The 26,736-nt window shown below is 62.4% G+C and overlaps 1 protein-coding gene across 4 annotated transcripts in view; it reads left to right on the top strand.

Moving 5' to 3' along the window:
• The window catches only part of PHKA1 (phosphorylase kinase regulatory subunit alpha 1), a 26,583-nt gene extending 222 nt beyond the window's left edge, over window positions 1–26,361 (top strand). Inside the window, exons 2-33 of one of the 4 annotated variants that reach the window (XM_044452663.1) lie at window positions 3,227–3,388; window positions 4,720–4,767; window positions 5,698–5,866; window positions 6,001–6,083; window positions 6,850–6,930; window positions 7,588–7,686; window positions 8,019–8,165; window positions 8,285–8,338; window positions 8,978–9,100; window positions 10,014–10,109; window positions 10,792–10,899; window positions 11,367–11,445; window positions 11,917–12,051; window positions 12,751–12,860; window positions 13,039–13,183; window positions 13,290–13,368; window positions 13,825–13,904; window positions 16,132–16,308; window positions 16,571–16,659; window positions 16,834–16,973; window positions 17,653–17,809; window positions 18,149–18,228; window positions 18,728–18,806; window positions 18,883–19,012; window positions 19,266–19,367; window positions 20,133–20,248; window positions 20,788–20,826; window positions 22,006–22,050; window positions 22,279–22,449; window positions 22,976–23,029; window positions 23,892–24,092; window positions 24,478–26,361. In XM_044452663.1, the coding sequence (XP_044308598.1) occupies window positions 3,227–3,388; window positions 4,720–4,767; window positions 5,698–5,866; window positions 6,001–6,083; window positions 6,850–6,930; window positions 7,588–7,686; window positions 8,019–8,165; window positions 8,285–8,338; window positions 8,978–9,100; window positions 10,014–10,109; window positions 10,792–10,899; window positions 11,367–11,445; window positions 11,917–12,051; window positions 12,751–12,860; window positions 13,039–13,183; window positions 13,290–13,368; window positions 13,825–13,904; window positions 16,132–16,308; window positions 16,571–16,659; window positions 16,834–16,973; window positions 17,653–17,809; window positions 18,149–18,228; window positions 18,728–18,806; window positions 18,883–19,012; window positions 19,266–19,367; window positions 20,133–20,248; window positions 20,788–20,826; window positions 22,006–22,050; window positions 22,279–22,449; window positions 22,976–23,029; window positions 23,892–24,092; window positions 24,478–24,651 (3,552 nt within the window). In that variant the 3' untranslated portion in view covers window positions 24,652–26,361. Of the gene's footprint in view, window positions 1–3,226; window positions 3,389–4,719; window positions 4,768–5,697; window positions 5,867–6,000; window positions 6,084–6,849; window positions 6,931–7,587; window positions 7,687–8,018; window positions 8,166–8,284; window positions 8,339–8,977; window positions 9,101–10,013; window positions 10,110–10,791; window positions 10,900–11,366; window positions 11,446–11,916; window positions 12,052–12,750; window positions 12,861–13,038; window positions 13,184–13,289; window positions 13,369–13,824; window positions 14,001–16,131; window positions 16,309–16,570; window positions 16,660–16,833; window positions 16,974–17,652; window positions 17,810–18,148; window positions 18,229–18,727; window positions 18,807–18,882; window positions 19,013–19,265; window positions 19,368–20,132; window positions 20,536–20,787; window positions 20,827–22,005; window positions 22,051–22,278; window positions 22,450–22,975; window positions 23,030–23,891; window positions 24,093–24,477 lie in introns of those variants that run through there. The other 3 variants (XM_044452659.1, XM_044452661.1, XM_044452662.1) reach the window with 3 other exon arrangements.
• Window positions 26,362–26,736: the final 375 nt, after the last annotated feature.

The raw sequence follows: 26,736 nt of genomic DNA, 5'->3' as shown, positions 1-26,736 counted from the left end.
GGCGGGGGGCGCGGGGGCCCCGCGAGCCCCACGCGTGCGGCGGGCGGGGGCCGCCCGCGGTGCAGCCGGGACGGGGCGCGCGCCCGCGCCGCTCTCGCCTCGCCTCGCCTCTGGCGCCTCTTTCCGGTGCTGCCCGCACGCAGCCGACCTTGCCGTGAAAGACACCGGCTCGGCGGGGCGCTGCCACCGCGGAGCGCTGGGCTCGCCCCTCGACGGAGCCCGTGCAGCCCTGAGACTGGCTGCTGCGGCAGGAGAAAAGCCGACGGGCCGGTGTTCAGCACCCAAGGATCCCCCAGCTTAAACCCTGGCTTGCAGCGATGTGTTGGCTTAGACGTGTGGCGTGTTCCTGGCTTGTTTGGGGCTGTCTGCCCAGAAACACCCAACAGAAGCAGCCTGAAGACAGTTAAAATGGGTAGCAGAGAAATCAATCAGAGCGATTGTCAGCAGGACGACTCATGACTAAATCAGCAGGTTGCCCGCATAAATATTGGTTCGGCATTACGTGTAAATAAAGCCCCTGAGCTCTGGTGGATCTTCAGTGCACTTTTTGCCTCCTCACCATGAGAATTCTGGTTACAACCCAGAGGACGCCGTTACTTATGCAGCACATTCCTCCTAAGTGGTTGTGCTCCCCTTTCCGTGCCAAAGCCCTCCCAAGGCAGTTGCAAAAGAATAGCCAACGGCATGAAGTAAATGCTAAAGTGCCAATGAAATGACCCAATTACTCCGCTCATAACACTTCTAACAGAACACAAGTAGAAAGCAATGGGTGCAATTGACCAAAGATGAGGTCAACAAACAGTCCTTTTGAGAGTTCTGTGTGCACACAACCCCCATTTCTGGCAAAACCCTCGCACCAGCCCTCGCACCAGCCCTCCACCTGGCGGGCTCAGAACCAGAGAAGCATGTGGTTAGATGCCGCTTCTTCCCTACAAAGCAGTTCAGAAAGCAGGCTGTGAGTTGTGCAGAACTGTAGTGCTGCTCCTTCCCCCGTCCTGCCTGGCTACTGGCACCCCCGGCAAACCGAGCCCTGGCACGGGTGCGATTTCTTTAGGTGCAAACGGTGCCTCACTTGATGAAATGTCGCAGAGTGAATCTGCCAGGTGAGAGAATAGCAGCCTCCAAGCAGAACAAAGCGGCCCTGCTGCTTTGATCGCCCAGCGCAGTGGGGCCACCTCCCCCCAGAGGGGCTTGGCGCGCTCCACTGCAGCCCACAGGGGTGTTTGCTTCCCTTCCAAGTGGAGGCTGTGCCAGGCAGTGCCCCAGCTCACATGAATGGGGTGAAACTAGGCCAAGTGAGGGGAATCCTGGTCTTCCTTGCCTCCCTCCGGAGCAAGGGGAGGAGAGGCTGGCTGGGCACTTAGGGAGAAAGGGCAAGCCGGCTGCTCCTGGCCCCCCTGCCCGCCCTCGCCCCCTTGACCAGGTTGCTGCCTTGCTGGCTGGCCGCCTCGAGCAAGGCATGTGCGTGAGGGTCATGTTGCGCTTCTGCAGGGCGGCTCCGCTGCGTGGGGGGGGGGGGGCGGCCTCGCTGGAAAGAGGCAGCTCGGCAGGAGGGCCCAGTAAGGAGGCCGGGCTGCCTCCAGCACGGGGTGTTCTGCCACATGTCCCACGCGTCCGGGACCTGCCCCACTCTGGTGGCTCCTGCATGTGGGCCTGGTGCAGGGGGAGGGCTGAAGCTTTGGCCGTGGGCTCTGAAAGCGACTTGCCTCCTCTAGAGTCAGGCTGCGGTGTCACCCAGCCCAGGCACGGCTGGCCGCCTTTCTCCCTCTTTGCTGTGGTCCCTGTAGCCCGTGGCCTCGTCTCACAAAGCTTCTTCATCTCTGCACCTCTTCCCCCAACTGCTTCTTCTAGATGCTTCAGACTGCAGCACCCATACTGGCTGGGGATAATAGGAGTTGCAGCCCAGCACGTCTGGCAGCTGCCAGGTTGGGGGCAGCTGTCTCGGCAGAAAAGCAGAATTCACCTCTGCGAGATGCAGAGATGGCCACTGGTCTGGGGGCTTTCAAAGGGGCAGGGCCCCTTCCTGGGGGAGGATTCCCCCCGGCCCCCCGTGGCTGCTCGTCCTGAGGAAGGGCTCTGTGCTGCCTCCAGCGTCGGAGGCAGGGTGCCCCACTTGCTGGGGCACGTGTGGGAAGGGGCTGTCGTGCTCGTGCCCCGCTTCTGGGTTTCCTGTGGGCGGCGGATGGGCCCATGCGAGCGGCCCTTGGCCTCTTTCGCTGCCAGGCCTCGCCTGATGTCCTTGTTCTGAGGTGGTGCTGGTGGTGCTGAGTCTGCGCTCACGCTTCGGCACCCAGGAAGGGCCTTCCCGGATTACCGACGGGGCTGGGGGACACCGGCCTTCCTTGTGGCACTCCCGGCCACCGACCCAAGGCTGTTCACGGGGAACAGTCATCCCTTGGCCCCCCAGGCTTCCTCTCCCACATCCTTTGCACCACAACACTGACCAGGCTCTGACGCTCGGCTTAGGCACATCAGAGGCCAGGACCATGCCAGGGAGCGGGTCTGTTCCCCCAGCCCAGCTTTGCAGGCTCCAGCCGGCGGTGGCAGCTCTCCAGGGTTTCTAGCCCTGCCAAGAGATGCCAGGAATCAAACCAGGAAGCTTTGGCCCTGAAGCAGGGCTCTGCCACCAGGCCACCGCCCAACCCTTGCCGTTGGCAGCCCCCTCCGAGACACTCTGCAGCATAAGCTGGAAGAGAAGCGGGGGCGTGCTCTTTCCAGGGTCTGCAGAGCAGGATGCAGCTACCCAGAATATTCCGGAAATCAGTATGTCTGAAGTTATTTAATTGTATTTTCTTTTGCAAGTCCCTACATATTCCCAGTGCCATTTCTGCTCGCTGGCCAGTGGAGAGAGGGAGGGCTGCATTTCAGTGGCAGAGCCAAGGTGGGCACGCAGGAGGTCCAGATTCGACGAGAAGGACCCGTGTCAGCTGGAGGCTCTCAGCTGGGAGCTGCTGCTGGGTCGGGGCTCTTGGAGACTTGGTCGGGGGTGGCTTCATCCATGCACGCAATCTGTTTTTTTAACAGGACCTGAAAATCCAGACCAGACCCCTGGAATGCTCCCTGGGGGCGATTCCCTGTCCTGTCCCCATGGTGGCAGCAGGGCTGGCTGTGGGACACCCTGAGAAACGTGGCGCTCTGGGGTCCGCGCGGGTGCTCCTTGCCCGCTTTGCAGTGCAGTGGGTGGAAGCCACGCCCTGCAGTGCCTCTTTCTCCCTTCCTGCCTCGGCAGAACCCGGTGACAGGGCTGCTTCCGGCCAGCTGCGACCACCCGGATGCCTGGGTCCGAGACAACGTCTACAGCATCCTGGCTGTGTGGGGCCTGGGCTTGGCCTACCGCAAGAATGCCGATCGTGACGAGGACAAGGCCAAGGCGTACGAGCTGGAGCAGGTACGGGCGGACGGGGGGGAGCGGGGGGCCTGCAGCAGCCCCGCAAGCCTCCGCGATGGAGGAGCAGTGCTGGCATAAAAATGTTTTAATAAATAATAAATAAATAAATCCTGCGTGCGGCACATGTGCGGAACAAGGTGAAGCAGGGCGAGGCCCTGGCTGGGCTCCGGTTCCCCTCCCCCCCTCCCCCTCCTCGTTATTTCGTTAAGTGAGGCAGATCTGCTGCCGCACGAAGTGGCGATGGCCGCTTGGCCACTCTGCAAGCAGAAAGCTGGACTCGGCGGGGCCTGTGCTCAGATCCAGCCCAGTTCTTCCGGCCCTTCTGGTCTGGAGGAGCCACCTCTTGCCAAGGACCAGACTCCGTTTCTGGCCACCCTCATTGCAGGGGTTGCCATGAGTTCTGTTTCCTGGTGTGCAGAGCTCTGTCCTGGGTGGCTCCCAGTCACTGCGGGCTGCTGCACTCGGGGCAGAGGGTGGGCGAGAGGGAAGAATCCCAGCCCCTCAGAGGTGCCTGGTTCTAGAAGGTGCTTCCAGCGGGAGCCGAGTGAAGCATTCCCCAGCCTCTTGCTCAGCGACATCACGTGTGGAATGCTGAGCTAGGAAGGGCATTTTCCTCTTAATTAAGAGAGGGACACGTTCTTCCTTCTGTCCTTGCATCATGGGCCGCCCTAGCATGACCCCGGTAACAGTATCTTTCTGGCTACTTTATAAGGGTCAGGCAGGTAAAATTGGATACCTGCTGGACAGGCCGGGGCCGGCTGGTGTGTGCCGTGATCAGATGTTCTCCCGGGAGCAGTGCTAGTTTCATTTTGGCCCCGTGACCAGGCAGACTCCCTTGCCCCTTCTCTGAAGTTGTCCCAGAGCAAACTCTGCCGACTGGCTAGAAAAAGTCCCCGGCCTGGTCAGCTCATGCAGGCCTGTCGTCTACATTGCTCTTTGCCATTTTGGAAAGATGGGATGCCACTGTAATGGATACCTCTTAGCAGGTGTTCTTTATGGCACAGAAATGTGCATGATCACCCGCTAATCCTTGCGCACCAAGCCGATGTCCAGAGGACAGAGAAGAAACTGGTTGTAAACAACAGAGCCCTGCATGGACCTGGCTCTTTAATCAAGCGGCCTGGACGTTCTCCCTTCTGCCTGGAGTGGCCAAGCTTGCTGGCTTTGGGCTGCTGTAGCCTAGCAAGTAAATACCATGAAGATGGCAATCCCAGGTCTGGTTACATGCTGGGGCCTTGCGAAAGGTCACTGGCCAGCCGGCTGTGCTGAGCAAGGAGTCCGGCTGCCCCTGGAATGTGTGCAGCCGGATCATCTCCCCTTCCTCTCCACAGAGTGTGGTGAAGCTGATGCGAGGCCTCCTGCAGTGCATGATGAGGCAGGTAAGGCGCCGGGGGTCCCCCCCGCTTCCCGGGCTCAGGTCCAGGATGGGCAGAGAGCGTTGCTGGGCTGGTTTCCTTGACCCCGCTGCCCGTTCTGCCCGTCCACCGCCGCTAGCGCGAGATGCCTCCCTCCGCGTGTTCCAGTGCTGCTTGAGCGCCGCACCCAGCTCCCCAAAGACAGCCTGAAGAGCTTGTGGGTTTGGTAAGATGGCAAGGGCGCCACCTGGCCCCCCAGGGCCACTCCCGGGGTGATGCAGGAGTGGTCCCTGCCCTGTGCTGCATTCAGCAGTGCCCTTGGAAGGCAGTGCCTGCTTCCCTCAACCTGGAGCCCCGCAGCGTGGAGCAAGCACCCCGTCACCCCTCCGGCCATGAAAAGACCACCTGCCCAAGGTGGGCCCCTCAGCGAGCGGCTCCTCATCCTGGAGCCTGAGGCGGGAGTGCTGGTGAAGCTCCATGCCTCTCCCAGAGCCACCTTGTTCGACCCGCTCCTCCCCACCCCTCCAAGCAACATCTGCACTGGGGCCAGCATCTTGCCCCCCAAGAGCCCTCCGCCCACCAGCCTTCTCTGCCTGTGAAGCACGACCTTGTTTTTGCTTGCGCTGCGCCCAGTCCCCTGTCAGGCCAATGGCTTTGAGGCGCATGCAGCCCCTCCTGCCCCCACAAGGGCCCCTGTGGCGACTGGGCTCAGGGCAGAGCGGGCTTCCTCCCTCTGTGTGGCCAAGCAGCTCATGCTCCACAGACTCCTGTAGAACTGGAGGGGAGAGTGCGCTGCTAGAAGCTGCGTGGGGCTGGCAGAGGAAAGCGAAATCCCAAAAGAGGACGGGCTGCTCCCAGCGTGTTGGACGGTGGGGCCGGGACGCGTCTGCAAAGCGCCTGGCAGCCTCGGGCCGCCAAGGGCCGCCTGACCCCTTCGTGCCACGGCTCTTCCAGGCGGACAAAGTGGAGGCCTTCAAGTACAGCCAGAGCACCAGGGACAGCCTGCACGCCAAGTACAACACGGGCACCTGTGCCACGGTGGTGGGGGATGACCAGTGGGGCCACCTGCAGCTGGACGCCACCTCCCTCTACCTGCTCATGCTGGCCCAGATGACGGCCTCTGGTACGGCTTGTGGGCAGCTGCACCCGCGCACGGGGCCAGGGGACTGGGGTGGGGCTTGGGCGGCCCGCATTGCGGGGGGCCGGCAGGAAGGGGGCTCTGCACCCGGGCGCTGCATCTCCTCTCCTCCTCTGCAGGGCTGCACATTATCCACAACCTGGATGAAGTCAGTTTCATCCAGAACCTGGTCTTCTACATTGAAGCCGCTTACAAGACCGCAGTGAGTCTCTCTCTGTGCAGGGGCTGGGCGGACGTAGTGGGGGGGGGGGGCTCTGTGTGCCGGTGGCAATGAGCGGGGGCCACAGTGGGGCCGGTCGCGCTCCTGCCGGCTTCTGGGCAGCAGGTCCGGAGGGGCCGAGTTCCCGGGCTCCGCCTTCTCACCAGGGCAAAGCCTTCGCTGCCCTGCACACTGGCTGTGAAAGCCCAGGCAGGGCTGAGTGGGGCGTGAGGAAGACTCGGGCTCCACAGGCCTTCGGCAGTGATTGCAAGAGGGGTAGGTGGGCAGAGCTGCCTGCCACTCCTCTCCGCCTTGCCCCAAGGGGGGGTCACCAGAAACCCCTCACTCTGCATCGTTCTGGGGTAAGCAAAAGGTGGCGCGTCCGAGCGAGGGCATGCCGTCTGGCTCAGGTGGCCCGTGCTTCGGCCGTCCTTGGCCGAGCAGCTGGGGCCTGTCTGCCTCTGCTCTCGCGCGGCTGCTTCTGGAGCGGGAGGGACGCGTGGCCCGGCGAGTGGCCAGAGAATCCGCCTGCCCTCCTGCTGCCCTGATTTCTCTGGGGGTGGCGGCTCTGCAGCCCACCCTGACAGCCCAGCTGGGCAGTGCCTCTCATCCCGGCGAAGGAGCACCCCTGCACCTCCCGGGATGCGCCTCGGCCCCGTGCTGCTGCACCAGGCCTCTTTTCTTTGGCTTGGAAGGGAAGCTGCAGGCCTTGCTGGGTGACGGGGGCCCAGGGTGCTGGTAGTGTCATTGAGCGGCCCGTTTTTGGCAGGACTTTGGGATATGGGAGCGCGGCGACAAGACAAACCAAGGCATCACGGAACTGAACGCCAGCTCCATCGGCATGGCAAAGGTGAGGCCTCCGCTCTGCTGGAGGCACGTGGCCTGGAGCCCAGCCTCCTGCTGCCTCTTGCTGACCCTCAGAAGCCCCAGTGGGACAAGCCCCCTGCCCAGCCAGTGAGCGGGTGATCATCTCCTGGCTCCTCTGCAGGCTTTCCCCCATTCGAAAAGCTTGGAACTCTTCCCGTAAGGCTTGGTTGCTGACAGTAACCGCTTTAGCCCAAAATACGCTGGGGGGGCGGTTATATTTTTTGCCCCACTCCTTTTGCCTTTGCCTTCTCCCCACATTGCACTAAGGCAGCCCCTAAGAGAGCCTCCAAAGCGGAATTCAGCCCTTGGACAGAACGAGGATCGGCGCCCCCGGTTCAAGGCGGGGGCGGCGCCTCCGGGCAGGGACTGCAGGGCTGGGGAAGAGCCCTGGCCAGTCCCCTGCACGCTCTCCCCTGGTGTGGCGCCATCGTCCCCTGGAGGAGCAGCTCATAAGCGCCTGCTTGGCCCAGCATCCTGTTTCCAGCGGCGGGCGGCCAGACGGTTTTGCCCAGCAGGCCACAGACAGGGCAGCAGCTCCTGTGGCTGGCTTCCACGCCCGGGTCCAGGGGTTCATTGCCTGTGGCTGCGTGAGCCTGCCCTCCTGACGCCGCTGCCACGGCCTCTCTTCTCTCCGGTCCAGGCGGCCCTGGAAGCCTTGGATGAACTCGATCTCTTCGGTGCTGAGGGGGGGCCCCAGTCAGTCATCCACGTGCTGTCCGACGAAGTGCAACACTGCCAGGTACGGGGGGCTGCGTTCGAGGCGGCCCAGGCCCCCGAGACTCCCGCGCTGGGGCGCTGCGCTCCCTGGCTGCTGCTCCCTTGGCATGAGCTGCTCGGCTAGGGGAGGAGGAGGGGCCCTGACGGTCCAGGCAGCCGGGCCACCTGCCAGGGCAGTGCTTGCCCTGCAAGCGAGCGCATGGCCCCCCCCATGCTTGTGTGCGAGCACGGGCCGGCCCTGACCCTGTGCCCGGGCCCCGGTGGTGTCCGGCAGGGCTAAGCAGGCAAGGCAGCGTCCTCTGTCTGCCAGAGGGGCTTGTGTTCTGGACCGCGGCCGCTTTCTCTCCCACCTAGTCCATTCTCCACTCTATGCTGCCGCGGGCTTCGACTTCCAAGGAGATCGATGCCAGCCTGCTCTCGGTCATCTCCTACCCCGCTTTCGCAGTGGAAGACAGTGACGTGGTGGAGAAGACCAAGCAGGAGATTATCACCAAGCTGCAGGCAAGAGCCCTGGCCCTCGCGGGGTGGGTGCTGCGATGCGCCTCGCACGGAGCTGCGGGTGAGGACTGGCTCCCTCTGCTCCTCGGGGAGGCGTCTGACCTGCCTCCATTCTTTCCCAGGGCCGTTACGGCTGCTGCCGCTTCCTCCGTGACGGCTACCGAACCCCCAAGGAGGTAAATTCTGACAGGGCCTGAGGTGCCCCGTGCATTTCTTCCGCCCTTCTACGTGGTAGATGTTCCGCAGGTCACGGAGTCTGTGCACTTCCGCTGGGTGGCTTGGAGGAGATGGGACCCCTTCATGGTGCGGTTAAGCGCACTGTGGGGCCAGAGCGAGGGACATTCCCCAGTGAGAAAAGGAACTTCTGCACCTGTATGAGGAGAGGCTGGGCACTGCTGGCAGGGCAACCTTTGGCAGAGGCAGCGAAGTCGGATGCCTCAGAATGGCAGGAGCCAGTGCGGCAGTCCATTAAAATCCGGCTGCAACGGCGACGTTGCGGTTGCCTGCGATTCCGCGAGTGGGAGCGAGGTGTGAGAACACAGCACCTGTAGGGCCTGCTGGAGAGGCTGCTGTGCTGGAAGTGCCCGCAGTCCAAGCACCGACTTGTACGGGGGTTCTGCCAGCGTTCCCCTTTCGGCATTCTGAGAGTGTAAGCGGTGCCCTTTTTGCATGCGAGCCGCTTGAGGTTTGCTTGTCAGGCCTGCCCATTTTCTTCCTGGGTGATGCTCAGAGGTCGCCAGTGGCGCTGCCTCGTCCTCCTCTGCTGATGGGCCGCGGCTGCCGGTGCCGCCCCCCACCATGCACTCTCCCCGCAGGACCCGAACCGGCTCTACTATGAGCCCGCTGAGCTCAAGCTCTTCGAGAACATCGAGTGTGAATGGCCCCTTTTCTGGACCTACCTCATCATTGACGGCCTCTTCAGCGGCAACGCGGAACAGGTGGGCTTAAGCCCGGGGCCGGCGGCATTGGAGAAGAGGGGGCTGCCCGGGGGAGGCTGGGGGGCACCAGTCCCCAGGCTGCGTGGTCTGCTCGCTACTGTGTCAGGGAAAGGAAGGCTGGTGCGCACAAGCTGCCGCCCTGCGCTGGCACGCAAGCACCTGCCCAAACGCCACTGGGGACTCCTCGCGGGAGGGTGCTGCTCCGTCGCCTCTCCAGGTCTGCCTGTGCAAAGGGTCAGGAAGTTTACAGGGCAGACTTCAGGCTGCGTCGCATCCCTGCGCTGGATGGAGGGGAGGGAGGGTTGGTCGCCTGGCCGTTCCAGGGGGCATCCCAAGGGTATCTCCCTACTCCTCGCTGGTGCCGGCTGGACTCTGTGGCACGGCCCCCTCAGGAGAGTCTGCCTGGCCTGTCCCTCGTGGCTCCCTGACTTGCCCTTCGCTCCCACACAGCAGCCTTGCCCTGCCTGGCGCTCTCCAGATCTGCTTGACCACAGCTCCCATAATCCCCATGAGGAAGATTGCTGGGATGGCGCGGGCGGGGGGTAGCCCAGCACAGGCGGAGGGTCCCGGCTGGGGGTGGCTGGCTTTACCCAGGCGAGGCCCGAGCTGGAGACGAAGATCACTTGAAAGAGCAGAGCTCCTGCGGCGTGGGCAGGTCGTGACTCTCTTGCACCCGGGTTGAAGGAGTGTCTGAAAAGCTGAGCGCCTTGGCGGGAGGGGGCTCGCAGGGTTGTCTGCCACTCACGCGCTTTCCTGGGACAGGCCTGGGGGGCTGGCCTGCCATGGAATCTTGCATTCATGCAGGGAGGCGTTCCGGATTCAGGGTTATGACGACGAGGTGGCAGCCTCCAGGCTGCGGGGCCCTGTTCTTGCGAGGGAGCCCTGGCTAAGCTGCCCTCCTCTTCCCATCCAGGTCCAGGAATACCGGGAAGCCCTGGAAGGGGTCCTCATCAAGGGCAAGCATGGCGTTCTGCTGGTTCCAGAGCTGTACAGCGTCCCGCCGGAGAAGGTCAGCAGTGAGGCTGAGGAGTGCAAGCCAGGAAGGACAGTGGTGCAGCTTTTCTGCCTCTGGACTTTCTCTCACGAGCCTTGAGTGGAGCCACAGGGGCTGCAGCTGCGCCTCGGAGTGGCTTCGTGGCCGCCTTGCTTGCCTCCATTCTTAAAGCTATTGCCTGGGAAGTCACGAAATCCCTAGAAATGGCCAGATAAGAGACTGAAGACGCTGTTAACAGCCCGGATGCTCTTCCAGCGCTTTAAGTGTTCCCTGAAAGCCCTGCTGTGATTCTGGATGGCTTCCGCGGACCAGTCTCCGGAGACCTGCTGCCTCTCCCCCCGCAATGCCGCAGTGCTGCTCCCCAGCCCATGTGCGTCAGGCTGGCTGGGGCCAGTCCCCGTGACGTCACCTTTGGTTCGGATGGGGTTGTCGTTAGGCATGTGCGGTGAGCAGCCCTGCCGCTGATCCACAAGGCAGCAAATGAGACCAGTGGTTTTCGGAGGATGTTTCAGAGATCGTGCTGCCTTCCCACGGCCTCTCCTGCCACCCTATGCCTTCAGCGCAGTCGAGCCAGGCCGGTTGAAAGCAGGACTCGCCTGTGCAGCGATCACCAGCCCCCCCCCCCCCCCCCCCGTGTCTGCCCCTGCCCACTGGGCTCAGGCGGGCCCCTCCCCATCGTCTCGCTCTCGCCTTCCAGGTGGAGGAGGAGTACTGCCACCCGCACACCGTGGACCGCATGCCGCTGGGCAAGCTGCCACTCATGTGGGGCCAGTCCCTCTACATCCTGGGCTGCCTCATGGCAGAGGTGAGTTGGGCTGCCTGGCCTGGCCTGGCCTGGCCTGGCCTGGCCTGGCCTGTCCTGCAGGGGGCCGCCTTGTCCTCCGGCCCTTCCCACGTCCCCTGGAAGGCCGGCAGCGGCTCCCTGCGTGGTGCACGGGGAGCCTGCTTCGGCCGTGGGCAGGGCCTCGGGCTCACCGGCCTTTGCTCCAGCCGGACGGCCATCTCTCCCTGGAGCGGCCCAGACCCATGCAGGCAGCTCTGATGGCAGCCCAGGGACCTCCCAGGCTGAAGCCCTGCAGGGGTCCCCCGGAGCTCATCCAGAGGAGCCACTGGGTGGGAGATGGCAGAGAGGACCGGGGTGGGGCGTCCAGCCAGCCCCATGCAGAACTGGCGTGTGGGTCTGGCGCCACGGTGCGGCGGTCGGTCGGCATTAGTGGAGATCTCCCACAGGGGCCCAGACCGACCCGCTCGCACTCCCGGCTCTGCTTTCAGGGCTTTCTGGCTCCAGGGGAGGTTGACCCACTGAACCGCAGGTTTTCCACGGTCCCAAAACCTGACGTGGTGGTGCAGGGTAAGCGGGGGAAGCCTGGCTGGGCTGGAGGGGTGTTGCGGCGAGGGCCCCCTGGCAGGATGGGTGGGCCCCTCTGCGGGGGGAAGAGACAAGGGCGCCGTGTGCCTGGACGGCAGTGCTCTGTGGGTGTGCGTGGCATCGGGGACGCGAAATGCCCCTTGAGACGTGCTGGCGCTCGGCATCGAGCCGTGCGCAGCCCTCCCTCCCTCCCTCGGCCCTGCGAGGACTGCCGGGCCAGTGCCTTCTGCCCTTTGCTGCTTTGCGTGGTCGGGCTGGCTGCCTCCTCCTGGGCTGCTGCTCCCAGGCAGCTGCCCCGCTGGGGTCGTTTTCAGCCTCACACCAGTGGCCCAGACACGGTCCCAAAGATGGGAGCCGGGGGCCACCCCATGTGGAGGGGCTGAGTGCAGGAGTGGCTGGGGGTGCCCTCTGGTGCCCCCATCCAGCTGGTGGTCCGCCCCTCCCTCCCGGCAGTCTGCATCCTGGCGGAGACGGAGGACATCAAGGCCCTCTTGCAGCAGGAGGACATCGAGGTGGAGACAGTGGCTGAAGTCTACCCCATCCGTGTGCAGCCAGCGAGAATCCTCAGCCACATCTATGCCCGACTGGGTGAGCCGGGGCAGGGCGAGAGGATGGATCGGGGCAGCCGTCCCAAGGGGAGGCATGAGAACCGTCCAGAGGCGGTGCCGCTGCTTGTGGCTGCACACTGGCGGTCTCTGGCTGGCAGCCACCTGGACTCGCGCAGGGCAGGTGTTGGGTCCCCTGCACAGTGCATCGCGCCCCCGCCCTCCCATGGGCTGTGAGCACCAGACGGGGGGAGGGTGTCTGGCCAGCGGGCCCAGGCACCTGGAGGGCCCTCTGCCGTGAGGTGCTTGGCCAGCATGCGGGTGGCTTGCGGGAAGGAGCGCACCCCTGCTTGGTGGCGCAGTCAGACTCCAGCACTGCCAGGCAATGCAGGGAAGCCCCTGCTGGAAATCCCAGGGAGCCGTGACTGCTGCTCTGCAGATGCCGGGCGAGGTCCCACCTCAGTTTCCAGGGTCCCGCTGCTCCAGGGCAGGGGGCCTCAGCGCGTTGCATGCAGGTGGTCTTGCGACTGGCCCCGCCACCCCAGGTAACGTGGGCACACAGCCCTGCCTGAAGCGGGGCTGGCCGCGGCCTCTGGATTCTGCCCCGGCTCCAGAGTGAGGGGCCATTTCCGGCATGCTCCTCGCTGGCCTGTCCCATGGGACAGAGGCTGCCTCCTGCGGACTGCCGAGCCGGCCCCCGCCTCCCTCTCCGTCACACCCGCCTCTGCCTCTGCCCCGGCAGGCCGCAACAAGCGCATGTGTCTGAGTGGGCGGCCCTTCCGCTACATGGGCGTCCTCGGGACCTCCAAGTTCTATACCATCCGGGACAGCATCTTCGCCTTCACGCCGCAGGTGAGTGCGGCGTGTGATGAGAAACGGAATGCAGTCCTGACCTCTGCGCTCTGCTGGGGAACATGGGCAGGAGGGTCTGGTTGGTCTTCTGCCCTGCTTGCGGCTATCCTGCGGGCAGATCGGTTCAGTCTGCTCCGGCGTCCACGCTCCCCCGACGCACTCATCTGCCTGCCTGCAGTTCGTGGACCAGCAGCAGTTCTACCTGGCCCTTGACAACAAGATGATGGTCGAGATGCTTCGGACCGACCTGTCCTACCTGTGCAGCCGCTGGCGGATGACGGGGCGGCCCACCGTCACCTTCCCCGTCTCACACACGATGCTTGGTGAGTCTCCCACAGGCTCCCAGCCTTCCGGGGGAGGCAGGCGGAGGCAGAGTGCCCCTCTCTCGCGCTGCTGCCACCCCATGGCGCCTCTCCTCTGTGTCCAAAGATGAATCTGGGACCAGGATCCATCCAGCTGTCTTGGCCACCCTGCGAAAGCTGCAAGACGGGTATTTTGGAGGGGCAAGGTGAGCGGTGCTGGCTGACCCACCGACCGCGAGCCTCCGTGCGGGGAGGGGGCAGCCAGGCGCTCAGCAGGACGCGGCTGTGCCTGCTGCGTTCAGGCCTCGCTGCGGAGGGATCCAAAGAGCGCTGCAGGCCAAACGGGAAGGGGGGCGCATTCCCACGTGGAGGAGAAGCAGCCTTTGCGGCTGTGCAGCAGTAATGCTTCAGGCAGCACATCGGAAAGGAGGGGTGCCGTGGAGTGCCTTGCAGCGGGCTTTTAAGGAAGCCAGCGTTCTGAGCTGAGCCGGCGTGGCGTGGCGTGGCGTGGCGTGGGAGTCTCTGGCCCGCCCTCAAGAGGCATCAGCTGGTTCTCGACCGCTGGCTTTCCTGGGCTGCCCTTGCTCTGGTGGACCAGTGGCTTGTCGGCAGCTTGCAGCTGCTTGTTTCCAGCCCTCACCTGGCCCTTCCAATTCCCGCAGGATCCAGACTGGTAGGTTGTCTGAATTTCTCACCACTTCGTGCTGCACCCACCTCAGCTTCATGGATCCTGGGCCGGAGGGTAAGCTCTATGCTGATGATTATGGGCTCAGCCTTGACAGCTTCGGCAAGTTAGACCCTGAGGACTGGCTGCATGGCTTACGGTTGGCCGAAGATGGTAAGAGATGGTCGCTCCCTCCCTGCTCTTGGAGTATGCTGTGGTCAGGAATGCCGGATTCCTTAATCCAGCCCATAATGCCACAGCCGCCTCATGTAACCACATCTCTTCTTCCTGCCCGCTCATGAATTAACCTCCTCCTCTCTAATGTTTCCGGTGCTGTTAGGGGGATGGAACTTCCTGTGCTGGCGAAAATGGGGCTGCCAGGAAAGCGGAGCTGCCAGTGACTGTTGGCAAAGGGATCTGGTCCCTCATGCGCCTGCTCTGCTGAGACTGCTGCTTGGTTCGAAGGGGGCCCTTCCCCCAGTGCCGAGCAACAAGCCAGCTGCCAAAGGCGGCAAGGCCAAGCGGGGAAGAGGGCAGAAGGGGCTTCCTCCAGGGCCGCCGGGAAGCCCTCAGGGTTCGTGCTTTGCTCCCCAGAGGGTTCCCCCCGACAACCAGGGGTGCCTGGCATGGGCTGAACGGGTCTCAGTCAAAACAGCTGGTAGAGAGTCTTTTCCAGTGGGATCCACCAGTGGCCAGAGAAGGATAAGACTGCACCTCTGCTGGAGATGACTTCTCTGGGCACAGGTGTGAGCCACACCAAACTTGTCATTAGAGGGAATTCGGAAAGGGAAGCAAATGCAGACGTGCAACGGGTGCAGCTGACTGGGCTCCTTGCTGAATGCGGCGCCTGGGGAAGGTGCTTTCCCTGCTCCCCGAAGAAGCTTCCTTTAGCTCGAAAGAAGAGCTCCCTATGCCGGGGGGCCACTCGGAACAGCCCCGCAGCCGACTCAGACCGAGCGCAGGGACCCTCACTTCTGGTGCGCTCCTTGCAGGGCACCTGGGGCCCACCTGCTGCCCACAGGAGCCCCCCCACGGGATGGGGCGGCAACTGGGGTGCACTGCCAGCTGCCCTGATGCCAGTGGCAGCTTACAGCCGTCGGAGCCGGGAGCCGCCGGGAGCCTTCTGCCCCAGGGATCTGCCCACTCCCCCTTTGAAGCCATCCGGGTCGGTGCTGGCACGACATCCCCCGGAGGTGCCTTCCGTAGTTAACTCTGCGCTGGTCAAGTTGCTGCCCATGTCTTGTATCCTCTACAGCCAAGTGCCAGGATGTGCATCTGTCCAGTCAGAAGGAGCGGGGCTGCTTTCCTCCCATCCATCCATGCAGGGCTTTCACTCTCCTTGGAGCAGGCCATGGCCATTTCTGACCACCCTAACCCCAACCCCAACCCCAACCCAACCCCCCCATCCCACTAACTGCCTCTTGTCACCGGCTTGTGCTCACACCTTCACTCCTGCCTCTCAACACTTGCATGCATCTTGTGAGTTTGCAGTGGGTCTGCGTGTGAGTTTGCAGAGTGCCTGGCCTGCCACTGGGGCTGCGGGCGCACGAGGGGCTCCCCAGGCTGCTCCGGCTGCATGGGCGCTCTTGGAGCAGTGCCCAGTGGGGCTTGCTGGCACCGGGGGCTCCTGTGGGGAGCTGCTGCAGAGGAGACTTCTGAGTTGCAGCAAGGGCCCTGCTCGCTTGAAGCCTGGGTGGCCTGCGTGAGCTGGCAGATGCGCGCCCTCCAGCAAGCACATAGCCAGCCAGGGTGGGGGCTGAGGTGGGGCACAGGGGGGCGTGTGGGGACTCGTTTTCTGGCTCCAAGGCATGCGCCTTCCTCTGCATCCACCTGGAATGATGAGGAGGGGATGACCGAGGGCCGTGTGGGAAGGACAGGGCCGTTCCTGTCCCAGGCGTGGAGTTCTCTGCATGGGTCGCTGTCGCAGGAGCACCACTGCTCAGTGGGGGCTTGATGGCCCTCTCCACCCTCCACAATTTGCATGATCCATAAAGCAGGAATTGGTGCCGCCTCAGTGTTTTCTGTTCCAGCTTCTGTGGCCCGCGATGGTTGTTAGGGCTGATGGGAGTTGTGGGTTGAAACATGCAGTGGGGCAGCTTGCCTGGCCCTGACGTGCGAGAACGTCCTCCGTGCGACGTGGGGTGCAGGCCGTGGGCAGTGCAGAAGACGGGGCGGAGGAGGCACCACCTCTGCTCCCCGGGGACCAGTGCCGTGGAGGGTGCACGTGGGTGCAGGGCGGGGAGGGCCTCTGGGGGAACCGGAGGGCGAACGGAGTGCGAGGCTGCGTCTCCACCTGCTTCCCCAGCCGACATTTGCGACGAAGTGGCCCAGTACCTGGACCAGCTCCTGCAGAGCACGGCCCCCAGGAGCAAGCTCCCGCCTGTTGCGCAGCAGGGGGGGCTGCAGCGCTTCCGCGCCGCCGTGCACACCGCCCAGGACCTCGTGTCGCTGGTGTCCAAGGCCAAGGAGCTGCATGTCGAGAGTGAGTCGAGCCCCTCCTGCCCGCAGGCTCCCCCACGCCTCCTCGGGCCAGGACCCGCTCGGGCCTGGGCCTGGGCCTGGCCCCCGGCACAGCCGATGCCTCCCGCCTCCCTCAGCCTCCCTGAGGAGAGGGGGCTTGTGGGCCCGTGGCAGCCGCGAGCCTGGCCCCGGAGACCCCCAGCTGGGCGAGCTGCAGGTCCGGGTCGAGCGGCGTCACGGCTCACGGCACTCCCTGCCTCCTGTGTTGCCCACCTGTCCTGCAGATATCAGCATGTACATCCCCTCCAAGCTTCTCCAGGACTTCCAGTCATCCGTTAACCTGCTGGGCTCGGCGCAAAAGCCAGAGCCCAAGGTGAGCTTCCTGGGCGGCTTCTGGTCACTCAGCCCTGCAGCCCTGGCTTGAGTTGGCGTCCCTGCGGCTCCTTCCCCCCACGAGGCCTGCAGGGCGCAGCTCAGCGGGAGAGGAATGCCAGGACATGGACGCAAATGCCACTCTCCCAACCCCGCCTGCCCCCCTTTTCCTCAGAAGCCGTCCATCCCTGCTGATCTGAACCTCCCCAAGGACGCAGACGGCAACGTGGACTGCCAGGCCTTGGTGGAACAGCTGCGCCAGTGCCAGACCCTGCAGGATCAGGCCAACCACCTCTACATGCTCCACATGCTCAAGTAGGGGGGCGGGGGTCCTTCTCTCGCTCGTTTGATGCGACCCCTGCAGGAGTCCCACGGAGATGGGGGGGGCTTGTCTCGGCTCCGGTTAGCGGGCTGGCGCCCCCACCTTACCTTCCACATCTGAGGGGCCGGTAATTAGGGTTGCCCTGGTCCCTCTGGGGGCAGAGGAAGGCGGGAGCCTTTCCAGTAGTCTGGAGATCTTGGAGCAAAACTGAAATGGCGGATGGGTGGTCACTGGAGGCCAGCGTGGTCCCTGCACACCTGCAGTCCCGAGGGTTTTGGGCACCAGCTCTCCGGATGGTAGGCATGGCCTAGTGCTGGACTCTTGTCAGCCCCGGCCAGAATGGCCAGTAGTCAGGGACTGTGGGAGCTGTAGTCCAGCTCCATCTGAAGGATCGAGGCCCCACAGCCCAGCCTCCCAGGTTGCAGCTCCTGCTGATCTGTTGCCGTGGGTCTTGTGGCCGGGGCCTCCTGGGTGGCACCAGTTACTCTGGCCATGCCGGCAGCACAGAGATGGCTGCCATCCCGGAAGTGGCAGCCGGAAGAACACCTGGGGTGGGCCAAGCAATGGGGGGAACATCAGGAAGCGGGGAGCCCTCGGTTGCCCTGAGGCCCTGGCTGGACCAGAGCTGCAGGGCACCTGTGCGCCCGCCCTGACGGCAGCTCTGCTCCTCAGGGGGCCTGACTGGGACACAGAGCTGTATGGCGAACCAGGTGCCACAGTCCACAGTCTCCTCCTGGAACTCTACAGCAAAGTTGGGGCGACACGCCAGTGGGCCTTGATCCGCTACCTCTCCGGCATCCTGAAGAAGAAGGTGGAAGTGCTTGATGAGGTACGCCTCCTCCCGGGGGGACGCAGCTGCCTCTCTCCTGCTCTTGCAAGGGCTCAGCGCTACCCCCGGAGGGCTGGCTCCGGAGCACGAGTGATGTGGGCCTTACAGAGCCAGTCCTGATCCCTCTGGTCCTCTCCTCCCTGGGCGGCAGGCAAGGGTCCTTCTGAGCCCTCCCTGGAGATGCTGCCAGGACCCAGCCTGGACTCCTGGGTGCGCGGGGCAGGGCTTGGCCGCGGAGCTCCTAGGTGCTCCAGGCCCCTGCCCTTGAGGGTGGGCGGCCTCCAGCCAGAGGGCGTCAGATGTGGCCCTGCCCAGCTGGCTGGATCGCCTTCTTTGCAGGCCTGCACCGCCCTGCTGTCGCACCAGAAGCACCTGACCGTGGGGCTTCCCCCGGAGCCGCGAGAGAAGACCATCTCTGCGTAAGTCTCCCGTGCCGCACGTGTGTGGCCGGCGTGCGCTCACCCTCTGCCAGGCTGCTGGGCCACTGGGTGGGAGCCCGGGGCCACCTGCGGGAGCCGCGGGAGCCTGCTTTGTGGCAGGGAAGGGGCCCAGGGCAGGAGGCGGAGAACGGCGTGGCCCACGTGGGCTTCGGCATGGCCCCGAAAACTAGGAAGGCCCTCCTCCTCGCATTTCTCAAAATCTGCATGGAGGGGGCAGGAGGAGGACATACTTGTGTGTGGGGCAGCAACACCTTTGCCCCCCGGAGGGAGGGGGTGGCCCTGCAGCTGCTCTGCATCAAGCCAGGAGACCCTCCTGCTCCTGGGTAGAATACGCAACGCCCTGGGCAGAGCGGCAAAGCTGGCTGTGTGTCTGTGGCGGGTGGGCAACAGCTCCACCGCCCCGGCAGCAGCAGCGCGGCCGAGTGCGGAGCGCAGTGTCGGAGGCGCTCGTCGGCACAGGTGCCCCGTCTCTCCCCAGCCCGCTGCCGTACGAGGAGCTCATGCGCCTGATAGATGAATCCAGCGAGAAGAACATGAGTGTCTCCATCCTGACTCAGGCGAGTGCTGACGCCATTCATCTCCGGGCTGGAGCCCAGGAAGGCCAGGCCCTGACTGCCCGCTCCCTCTCCACAGGAGATCCTGGTTTACCTGGCCATGTACATCCGGACGCAGCCCAGCCTCTTTGCGGAGATGTTCCGCCTGCGCATTGGGCTCATCATTCAGGTGATGGTGACGGAGCTGGCCCACTCCCTGCATTGCTCAGGTGGGTGACAGGCAGCTGCCCCCCCCGCCGGGGTCTCTGTCATGTATGGACCCCCCTCCCAGCCCTCGGCTGCCCTTCCAGGGAGGGATCCTGCCCCTTGCCGCTGACCCCAGCAACTGGGAATGATGCCGCACTGCGGATGGTGAGGCACAAGGCCCAGTGAGCACTCGCTGCTGCACCCCCCCCGTGTGTGGGGCTGCCGTCGGCGGACTGGGGCAGGCGAGTCACTGGCGGCACGTCTGCCCTTCTTCAGCCGAGGAGGCCACGGAGAGCCTGATGAACCTCAGTCCTTCCCACATGAAGCGTCTGCTGCACCACATCCTCAGCGGCAAAGAGTTCGGAGTGGAGCGGAGCGGTGAGCGGGCGGCTTTGGGCGGTGGCGGAAGCGGGGCCTCTGGGCCTGGCCAGAAGCCCGACGCGAGGCTGTGGCCAGGGCCAGCCCCCAGGAAGCCCCCAGCTGGGCACGAGGCTGTCAGCCCCCTCTGCTGTGCCTTCCCAGCAGCAGCTTTTATGGCTACAGCCCACCCAGGAAGCCTTGTGGCTAATAGGGCAGGCTAGAAATCAAAGGGTGGGTGGGCGGGCGGGGGGGTAACCTGCAGCCCAGGCAAGTGGCTGGGCTCATAGCTAACCAGTCAGCGCCGACTGCCATCAGGCATCCAGGTTAGCTGTGGCTGCTCACCACTGATCTTCCCTCTCTGGCCATGGCAGCCCCACCTGGCTTGCCCCAACCACTGCAAGCGCTGTTCCCTGCCCCTGCTACCCTCCGGCCTGCCCTGCGATCCTTCGCTGGTGGGAGATGCCCCCAGACAGGAACTTGGAGCTCCCGTTCAGCATGGTCCCGTGAACTGCTGCCGAGAGGCTCTCGCCCACTTGCCACTTTCATGGGTGCGGCTGGGCCCTGGGACCACCTCAGGAACCGAACGCGGCCCTTGGCTGCCTGGAAACGGGCCTGCGGATGAGGCTTTGCAACCCAAGTCCTGGGGACGAAGGCTTGGTGTGGATCGTGGTGTTTCTGACGGCCCAGAGGGAAGGACTCCTGGAGCCCAGGGCCCGGTGGGGAACTGAGTCTCTCGGAGTCCCGGCGGATGATGCCACACCAGTGCTTGCTCTCTCCCTGCAGTGCGTGCCATGGACTCAGCCCGGACACCGACCGTTTCCATCCACGAAGTTGGTCCGGTGGGCGCAACAAAATCAGAGCGCGCCGGCATCGTCAAGCTCAAGAGCGAGATCAAACAGGTAGGGCTGTTCCCGGAGGGCCCCCCTAGCCACTGTTGGCAGCTCCTCCACCCTTCCGGCAATCGCCTCTTGGGGAGCTCCCAGGTCCACCTTCTCCTCCCCTGCTGCCAGGACATGCTTTTTCTTTGTAGAAGTATAAACCGTGTTTTCCCACTGTTTTGCAAGCCAAAGGGAGCCAAGAACCTGAGCTGCTCTTTCAGAGGGCAGTCACAGGGTCCAGCTGCTTCCTTCTCTAGCGGCACAGACGTTCTGGGACGAAGGCTGGCAGAACAGACGACACAGTCCAGGTGGACGCACAGGCGGCACTGCATCTCCCCGGCCCAGCCAGCATCCAGGCCTGGGCACCGGAAGGGGCTGGGGGACGGGCTGGCTCCTCGGGCGAGGCTCACGCGCCGAGCCCCTGCTGCCCTGCTGTGAGGCATGCAGGCACTGACTGGCAGCTCCATGCGTCCAGCGAGGGCTCATCATTCTTGGGAAGGGGCTGCAGGAGCACCAAGCCTCGGTCTCACTCTCTCTCTGTCTCCTCTTTTCTCTTTCAGCAACTGGACAGACGCAGGCAGTCTGTGTCTGAGCTTAAGGTGAAATTCCCTCCTCCCTCCCTTCGTGCATCGGCTGATTGTGCCCCTGCCATGCCCCTTCCTGGCAGCCTCTGAGCCTGCATGAGCAAATGGGCACGTGACCTGGTACAGCAGCAAGCTTGCGTCCCGCCCCCGCCCCCCCCGTTGCTGCTGCCCCTCTGCACAGCTGATGATAAAAGGACGGATGTCTTGCAAACACAGCTTCTTTTCTTCCAGCCGTCCAACTGTTAGGAGGAAGGAGCTTTTTCTCAGTAGGCAAACTGGGTGGCAGAAGAGAGAGAGGCCAGGCAGGGCTCCAGACAGGCAGGCTGGGCCATGGTTGGCAAGCCGCCCTGTCCCACAGGAGCTGGGGACACCTGCAGGGGAGCATCTCCCCTTCGGGCCTGTTTGTCTCAGCACTTTTTTTCCAGCAGATTGAAGCTGCTGGCCTGCTCCAGGGGTGCGGGGGGCAAGACGCTCGGCTGGACCCCCAGGCGTAGTCTGCTCATCTGCAGCGTGCAGGGTCCGCACTGGCTCCCTTGCCGTGTTGGGCACCTCAGAAGGCCGAGGCTGGGCTGGATCTTGGCTCCCGCAGGGCCTGCAAGAGGAGGGCTCCAGCAGGGGAGCTGCAGGGCGGAGGAGAGGCCCTTCGGGGCAGCAGCGCCAAGTGGCAGCCAGGTCTTCGCCTTTACTTTACGGGACAGAGAGGGCAGAGCTCTCGCTCTGGCGCACACGGCCGCTTGTACGCACAGCAGCCTTTCTGGGATTCGCATGCACGTTTTTCAGTCCACAGCTCTCAGGGCCACGTGCCACCCGGTGAGGTGCCGCTGTCTTCGTTTTGCAGCAGGCCACTGAGGTGGCTTCCCTGTGACACCACAGCTGGCCAGGGGCCCGGAACCCCAGCACAATTCCCTGCATCATTCGTACTGCCACTCCCTTGAAAGGGTCACTTCACCCCACTGTCCGAACGCATCCCACACTCCTCACCGCCACCCCACTGCTGGCTTTTTAACGGGAGTGTCCATTAACCTTCTTCACAGCTTTGCTTTAGCAGAAGCGGAACCGTGGCTTCGTGTCCTAAACCGGCTCTAATTCTCCCGCCTTGAGAGGCCCGCCCAGCGGCCCTCAGCTGCCTCTGCTGTGGCGGCAGCCTTGCTCCTCCAGGGAGACCCTGACACATCCTCTCTCTCCTTTCCCTAGTCCGCTGGCTTGCACTCCTTGGAGGGCAGCGCAGAACCTTCCCAGGTACAAAGCATGTGCGCCAGTGGTTGGCTTCTCCTCCTGGGGAGGGCCGTGTGTGGAAACCTGGCGCTCCCAGGGTGTCCCACCGTGGGACTGGCCACACCACTGGACAGCCGCCTGAGTGGGTGGTGGAAATTGGTGACCTGCTGCAGCAGAGGGGAGAACCCGGGGGCCTTCTTGGCCCTTCCGCCCCCACGCATCCGTGATGTTGTAAGGCTCCTCTCCCCTCAGTTGCTCAAGCACTCCGTGCCGCCAGGAAGGGGTGCTCTGCCCTGCGCGCTGGAGGACCAGCAATCCAAGGATGGGCGCCAAGGCCAGTGGCAGCGGAGGCGGCGGCTGGACGGCGCCCTCAACCGGGTGCCCGTGGGGTTTTACCAGAAGGTCTGGAAGATCCTGCAGAAGGTGGGCACCAGAGGAGGTGCCAGATTCTAGCTCTGGCGCTGCCTGATTTGGCTGCTGGTTTTGAGCCGGCATCGTCATTACGGCCATTTCGAGCAGGACAAATGAGCAAGGCTCGCAGAATGCTCTGCAACACGAGCAAGCAAGAAGCCTGAACAGGCTGCAGTGAAAAAGGCAGTTTTCCTGTGATTCCTGAAAGAAATGACCTCTAAAAGCGTGCCTGGGGAGGGAGCAGATCCTGCTGGGGAGAGAATGTCCGTAGGTGCGAAGAGTTTTAAACTAGGCAGGCAAGCATTTGCAGAGACGGCACACGGCAGGTGACCCTGAACTGGCTTCCGCTGATGTGGGGACGGAGGCTCCTTCTGCCCAGTGGCTGGGAATGCCTGAGTGGCCTGAGCCGCAAATTCCCGGCTTTAGGGACATTCCCGGAAACGTGCCGGGTGGTGCGCATGGCGCCCACGGCTGTGTTGTCGGGCCTCTCCAGTCTGGCCTGGATCTGACCACCCTCCTTTCTGCTCCTGCTTTCCAGTGCCACGGACTCTCCATCGACGGCTTTGTTCTTCCTTCTTCAACAACCAGAGAGGCAAGTGTTGCAACTTCTACTCTCCCCTTTAAGGGCGGGTGGGATTTCTTTCCATATCGCCAGGCTGGCAGAGTGTCAAGACCCCTGTCCTCTGCGGCACTCCTTGCCTTGGGAAGAGGCGCTGGCGGTGTTGATGGCGGTCAGAGGAACGGCCACCAGAGGCCTCTGTGCATATCTGCCCGCATGACATCTATTCTCTATAAATTACACGGGTTGCCAGTTGAAGTCCTGGTCCACTTTAAAGTGCTTGTTTTAACATACAAAGCCCAAAATGGCTTCTGACCTGGTTACTTGAAGAGCTACCTTTTTCCATGGGCTCTTACCCACCCACTGAGATCTGGGCATGAGGTCCCTCTGAGAGAGCCGTCCCTAAAGGTAGTAAAAGGGATGGCGATTAGAGGAAGGGCCTTCACAGTGGCTGCCCTTCCATGCTCATTTCGGTGCCAGGTGAAAACTGTCCCTCTCTTGCAACCTGATTTTACCACCTGATTATAAGAACTTCCTCTGCTACCAGCAGCTTTCCCCTGCTCCTTCCTGGGGTTTTTTTTTTTTAATGTTGTTAACTGCTTAGAGGGCCCTGTCGGCTGTTTGGCATCTTATAAAGTTGAAAATAAACAAAGTCTCCCAGGCAGAAGGGAAGCCAGGCTGAGCCTTGGCCCAGGGAGACTGCCTGACCGTGGGACTCCCTTTCTTCTTGCCTCCTTGGCTCCCCATGCTAGGCCTTCCAAGAGTCGGCACTACCTTAAAAAAAATATATTGCTTTATGTCTTAACGTTCGTGTATTATCAGCCACTTTGGATGCCCGGTGCTGGGCAGAATGCAAACTCTTAATCGAATAACTGGCTTGCCCCTTCCGCCACAGATGACTCCAGGGGAGATCAAGTTTGCCGTCCATGTGGAGTCTGTTCTCAACAGGGTCCCTCAGCCAGAGTACAGGCAGCTCTTTGTGGAGGCCATCCTGGTCCTGACGCTGCTGACGGACGTGGACGTGCGCAGCATCGGTGGCCTCATCGCAGTGGATAAGATCGTGCACATTGCGAACAGCCTCTTCTGTGAGGAGCAGGTACGGGAGACGCCCTCCCCGGGCTCGGCAGGCGAGCGCAGCAAGCGCAGGCTCGCAGGGGGCGCACGTGGGGAGGGCGAACGCTCGCAGAACGTTTCACTGCGCTGCACGGCGCTCCACAGCTTTCCGCTGCTCCTCCTCCTGCTCTGCTTGATGAGCAAAGCTGAGGTGAGAGCTGAATGTGTCAGACCTCGCACAGCAGATGGTGGGTGCCCGGCAAATGCAGAGGGGAACTGCCTGCCTGCCTGCCTGCCTGCCTGCAGGCTTTGCTCGCAGAACAGCAGCGCTGTGAGATGTCGGTGGGACGCATGGTGGGAGCAGAAGCCCTGGCCCGGAATCCTGGCCCTCGGCAATACCTTCCCACCTTTTTCTCTGCGGGAAACAGAAAATCCTGGGCGCCGATGACAACATGCTGGAGCAGGACGTGGCCACGGGCATCTGCACGCTGCTCTACGACAGCGCCCCCAGTGGCAGGTTTGGCACCATGACCTACCTCTCCAAAGCCGTGGTCACCTACCTGCAGGAGTTCCTTCCCAGCAGTGGCTGCACCATGCAGTAAGCAGGCCTGGGTGTCCCAGAACGAGCCTGCAGAACAGCATCGAGCCTGAAGGCCAGCCTTCGGCCGCCTCACCAGCAGGCGGGGGCCACTCCGCCCACCTCACCCCGGCAAATCCCGCAGGAACTGAACTCTTTTGGCGTGGCACTCCGGGAATGAGCACTGTGGAGCAAGTCGGCAGCTGAAGGCGGATCCTTCCAGGTGCTGCAGGAAGGCAACGGGCATCTTTGCACGGACAGGAGAGTTGCTCACGGACACAACCCTTTCATACCCGGAGGAAGTTCGGCACTTCTCGGGCACGGAGCCTCACGAAGCCCAGGAACGGCAGCCATTTGTGCTGTTTCGTACAGTTGCAAAGGGGGTCAAGGGCCTCTCCCACTCCCCTTGTCTGCCTTTGTGGGTGCGCCTTCCTTCATCAGTTCCAGATTTCATCACCGTGTGGGGTGTGCTCTCCATGGTGGCACTTTTTGGCCTGTGGCTGTGTGATTTTAGGGAAGGCAGGCAGTGGCCATGTTTGGAGGCTTTCCCTTCTCTGAAGTCCCTCCAGGAGAAACACTCCGAGTGCCTTTTAATGTCGTGTGCATTTAAAGTATCACCAGGTGACTGCTCCCTCCTGCTCGATGCAAAACAGATGCTTGCGCTGCCTCAGGCAAGGCCTCTGGGCCTTTGGCCGCCTCCATTCAGGAGTCAGTCTCAACTAGATGAGGCTGCAGACCTCGCCAGTAAAAGCCCTCCGATAGCAGCAGCAGCAGCCTTTGCCACACTGCGGCTTCTTCAGAAGACTGTCAGCAGCAGGTGCTCCTTGGTCAAAGGGTGTGGAGCCTTCCTCCTTGTTGCTGGACTGGAGCTTGTTCCCCAAACTGGAGACTGGGAATGCATCAGCTCTGTAACTAGGCTTGGCTTCCGTCGCCAGCCGCTGCTTTTGGAGAAGTTGCTGGTGGGCCTGAGGTAGACCTGCTGCACCAGAAGTGTCTCGAGTGACAAGCTCCATGGGATGGGTAATAGGATGCAGTGAGAGCAGAGCCTCCTGGCTGCGGGGGAAGCAATGGATGTTTTGGAAAGGCGTGGAAAGGGCCTGCAGGCGGTGGAGCATGGGCGAGAGAGAGCCTTTCTTGCCAAATGTTTAAACTGTAGAAGTGGCTCTCCAGCGAAGGAGGAGCTGCAACTTTGGGAAAGTTTGAGGCTTAGTTCCTGCTTTAGAGGAAGATCCCTGGCACTCCAGGGGAGAGGTGAGCTGCTGAGAGACAACAGGACATCAGGTTCAGTCCTTTGCTATCAACAGGATCTCTCCCTATTTTCTTCGAATCTCCTCCATTACTCATGCTTCTTTTGCTTAACTTGTGCCAATTTCTTTTCAGTGTGGACAGGAGGGCATCCCAGCAGGTCCTGAACTAGAGTGCAACAATGGCATGTGTTTCCAGCCAATTTTACAGCACGGGGCTTGGGCTCGCTCTTGTAATGCACTTTTGTGATCATTTGCCAACATGATCAATTGCACTGTTACTTTTTTTTCTTCAACAAGGGCTCTTGAGCAATACAACTTTTGGTAAGAAAAGAGCTTGATTTATGGGCCTTTGTGTGTGTGATGTTGGATGCAAACTACAGTTCAGCCTTGGTTCTCCCTGCCCCCACAAACTATTCAAAATGCTGCTCTTTACCACTGAGTATGTTTTGAAAATTGAATGCCTGGAATAAAACTTATGTATCCATTGGGCTGTTTGTGTTGGTCTTCGTTTACCTCTGGTGTCCAGAGAAGAGCCAGAACTAGGAAGCCACTGAACCCAAGCATTGATCATTTCAAAAACTAGCAGCCTCAAGCCTACAGCACCATTTTTGATGTGTTTTATATTTGATTAGCAAATGAAAAGCCTCGCTGAGGTGGCTGCTTGCTCATCCGGAACAAAACCACTCATTCACAGGACGGTTCGTTGGAACCCTAATGCCTACAGAAATACAAAAATATTTTAGGAAAAAGCCTTAAGGTCAGGAAATCGAAAATGGCCGGTGAGGGACTGCATCGGTTCTGTGGCCACAGACTGCGGGTTTGAAGGAACATAAAAGCAGGGGGGGGGGGGTCTGGACAGGGCC

The sequence above is a fragment of the Varanus komodoensis genome, unplaced genomic scaffold (assembly GCF_004798865.1).
Source record: "Varanus komodoensis strain SLA01 unplaced genomic scaffold, ASM479886v1 scaffold74, whole genome shotgun sequence".
Lineage (NCBI taxonomy): Eukaryota > Metazoa > Chordata > Lepidosauria > Squamata > Varanidae > Varanus > Varanus komodoensis.
This window is presented reverse-complemented; position numbering and strand designations above follow the sequence as displayed.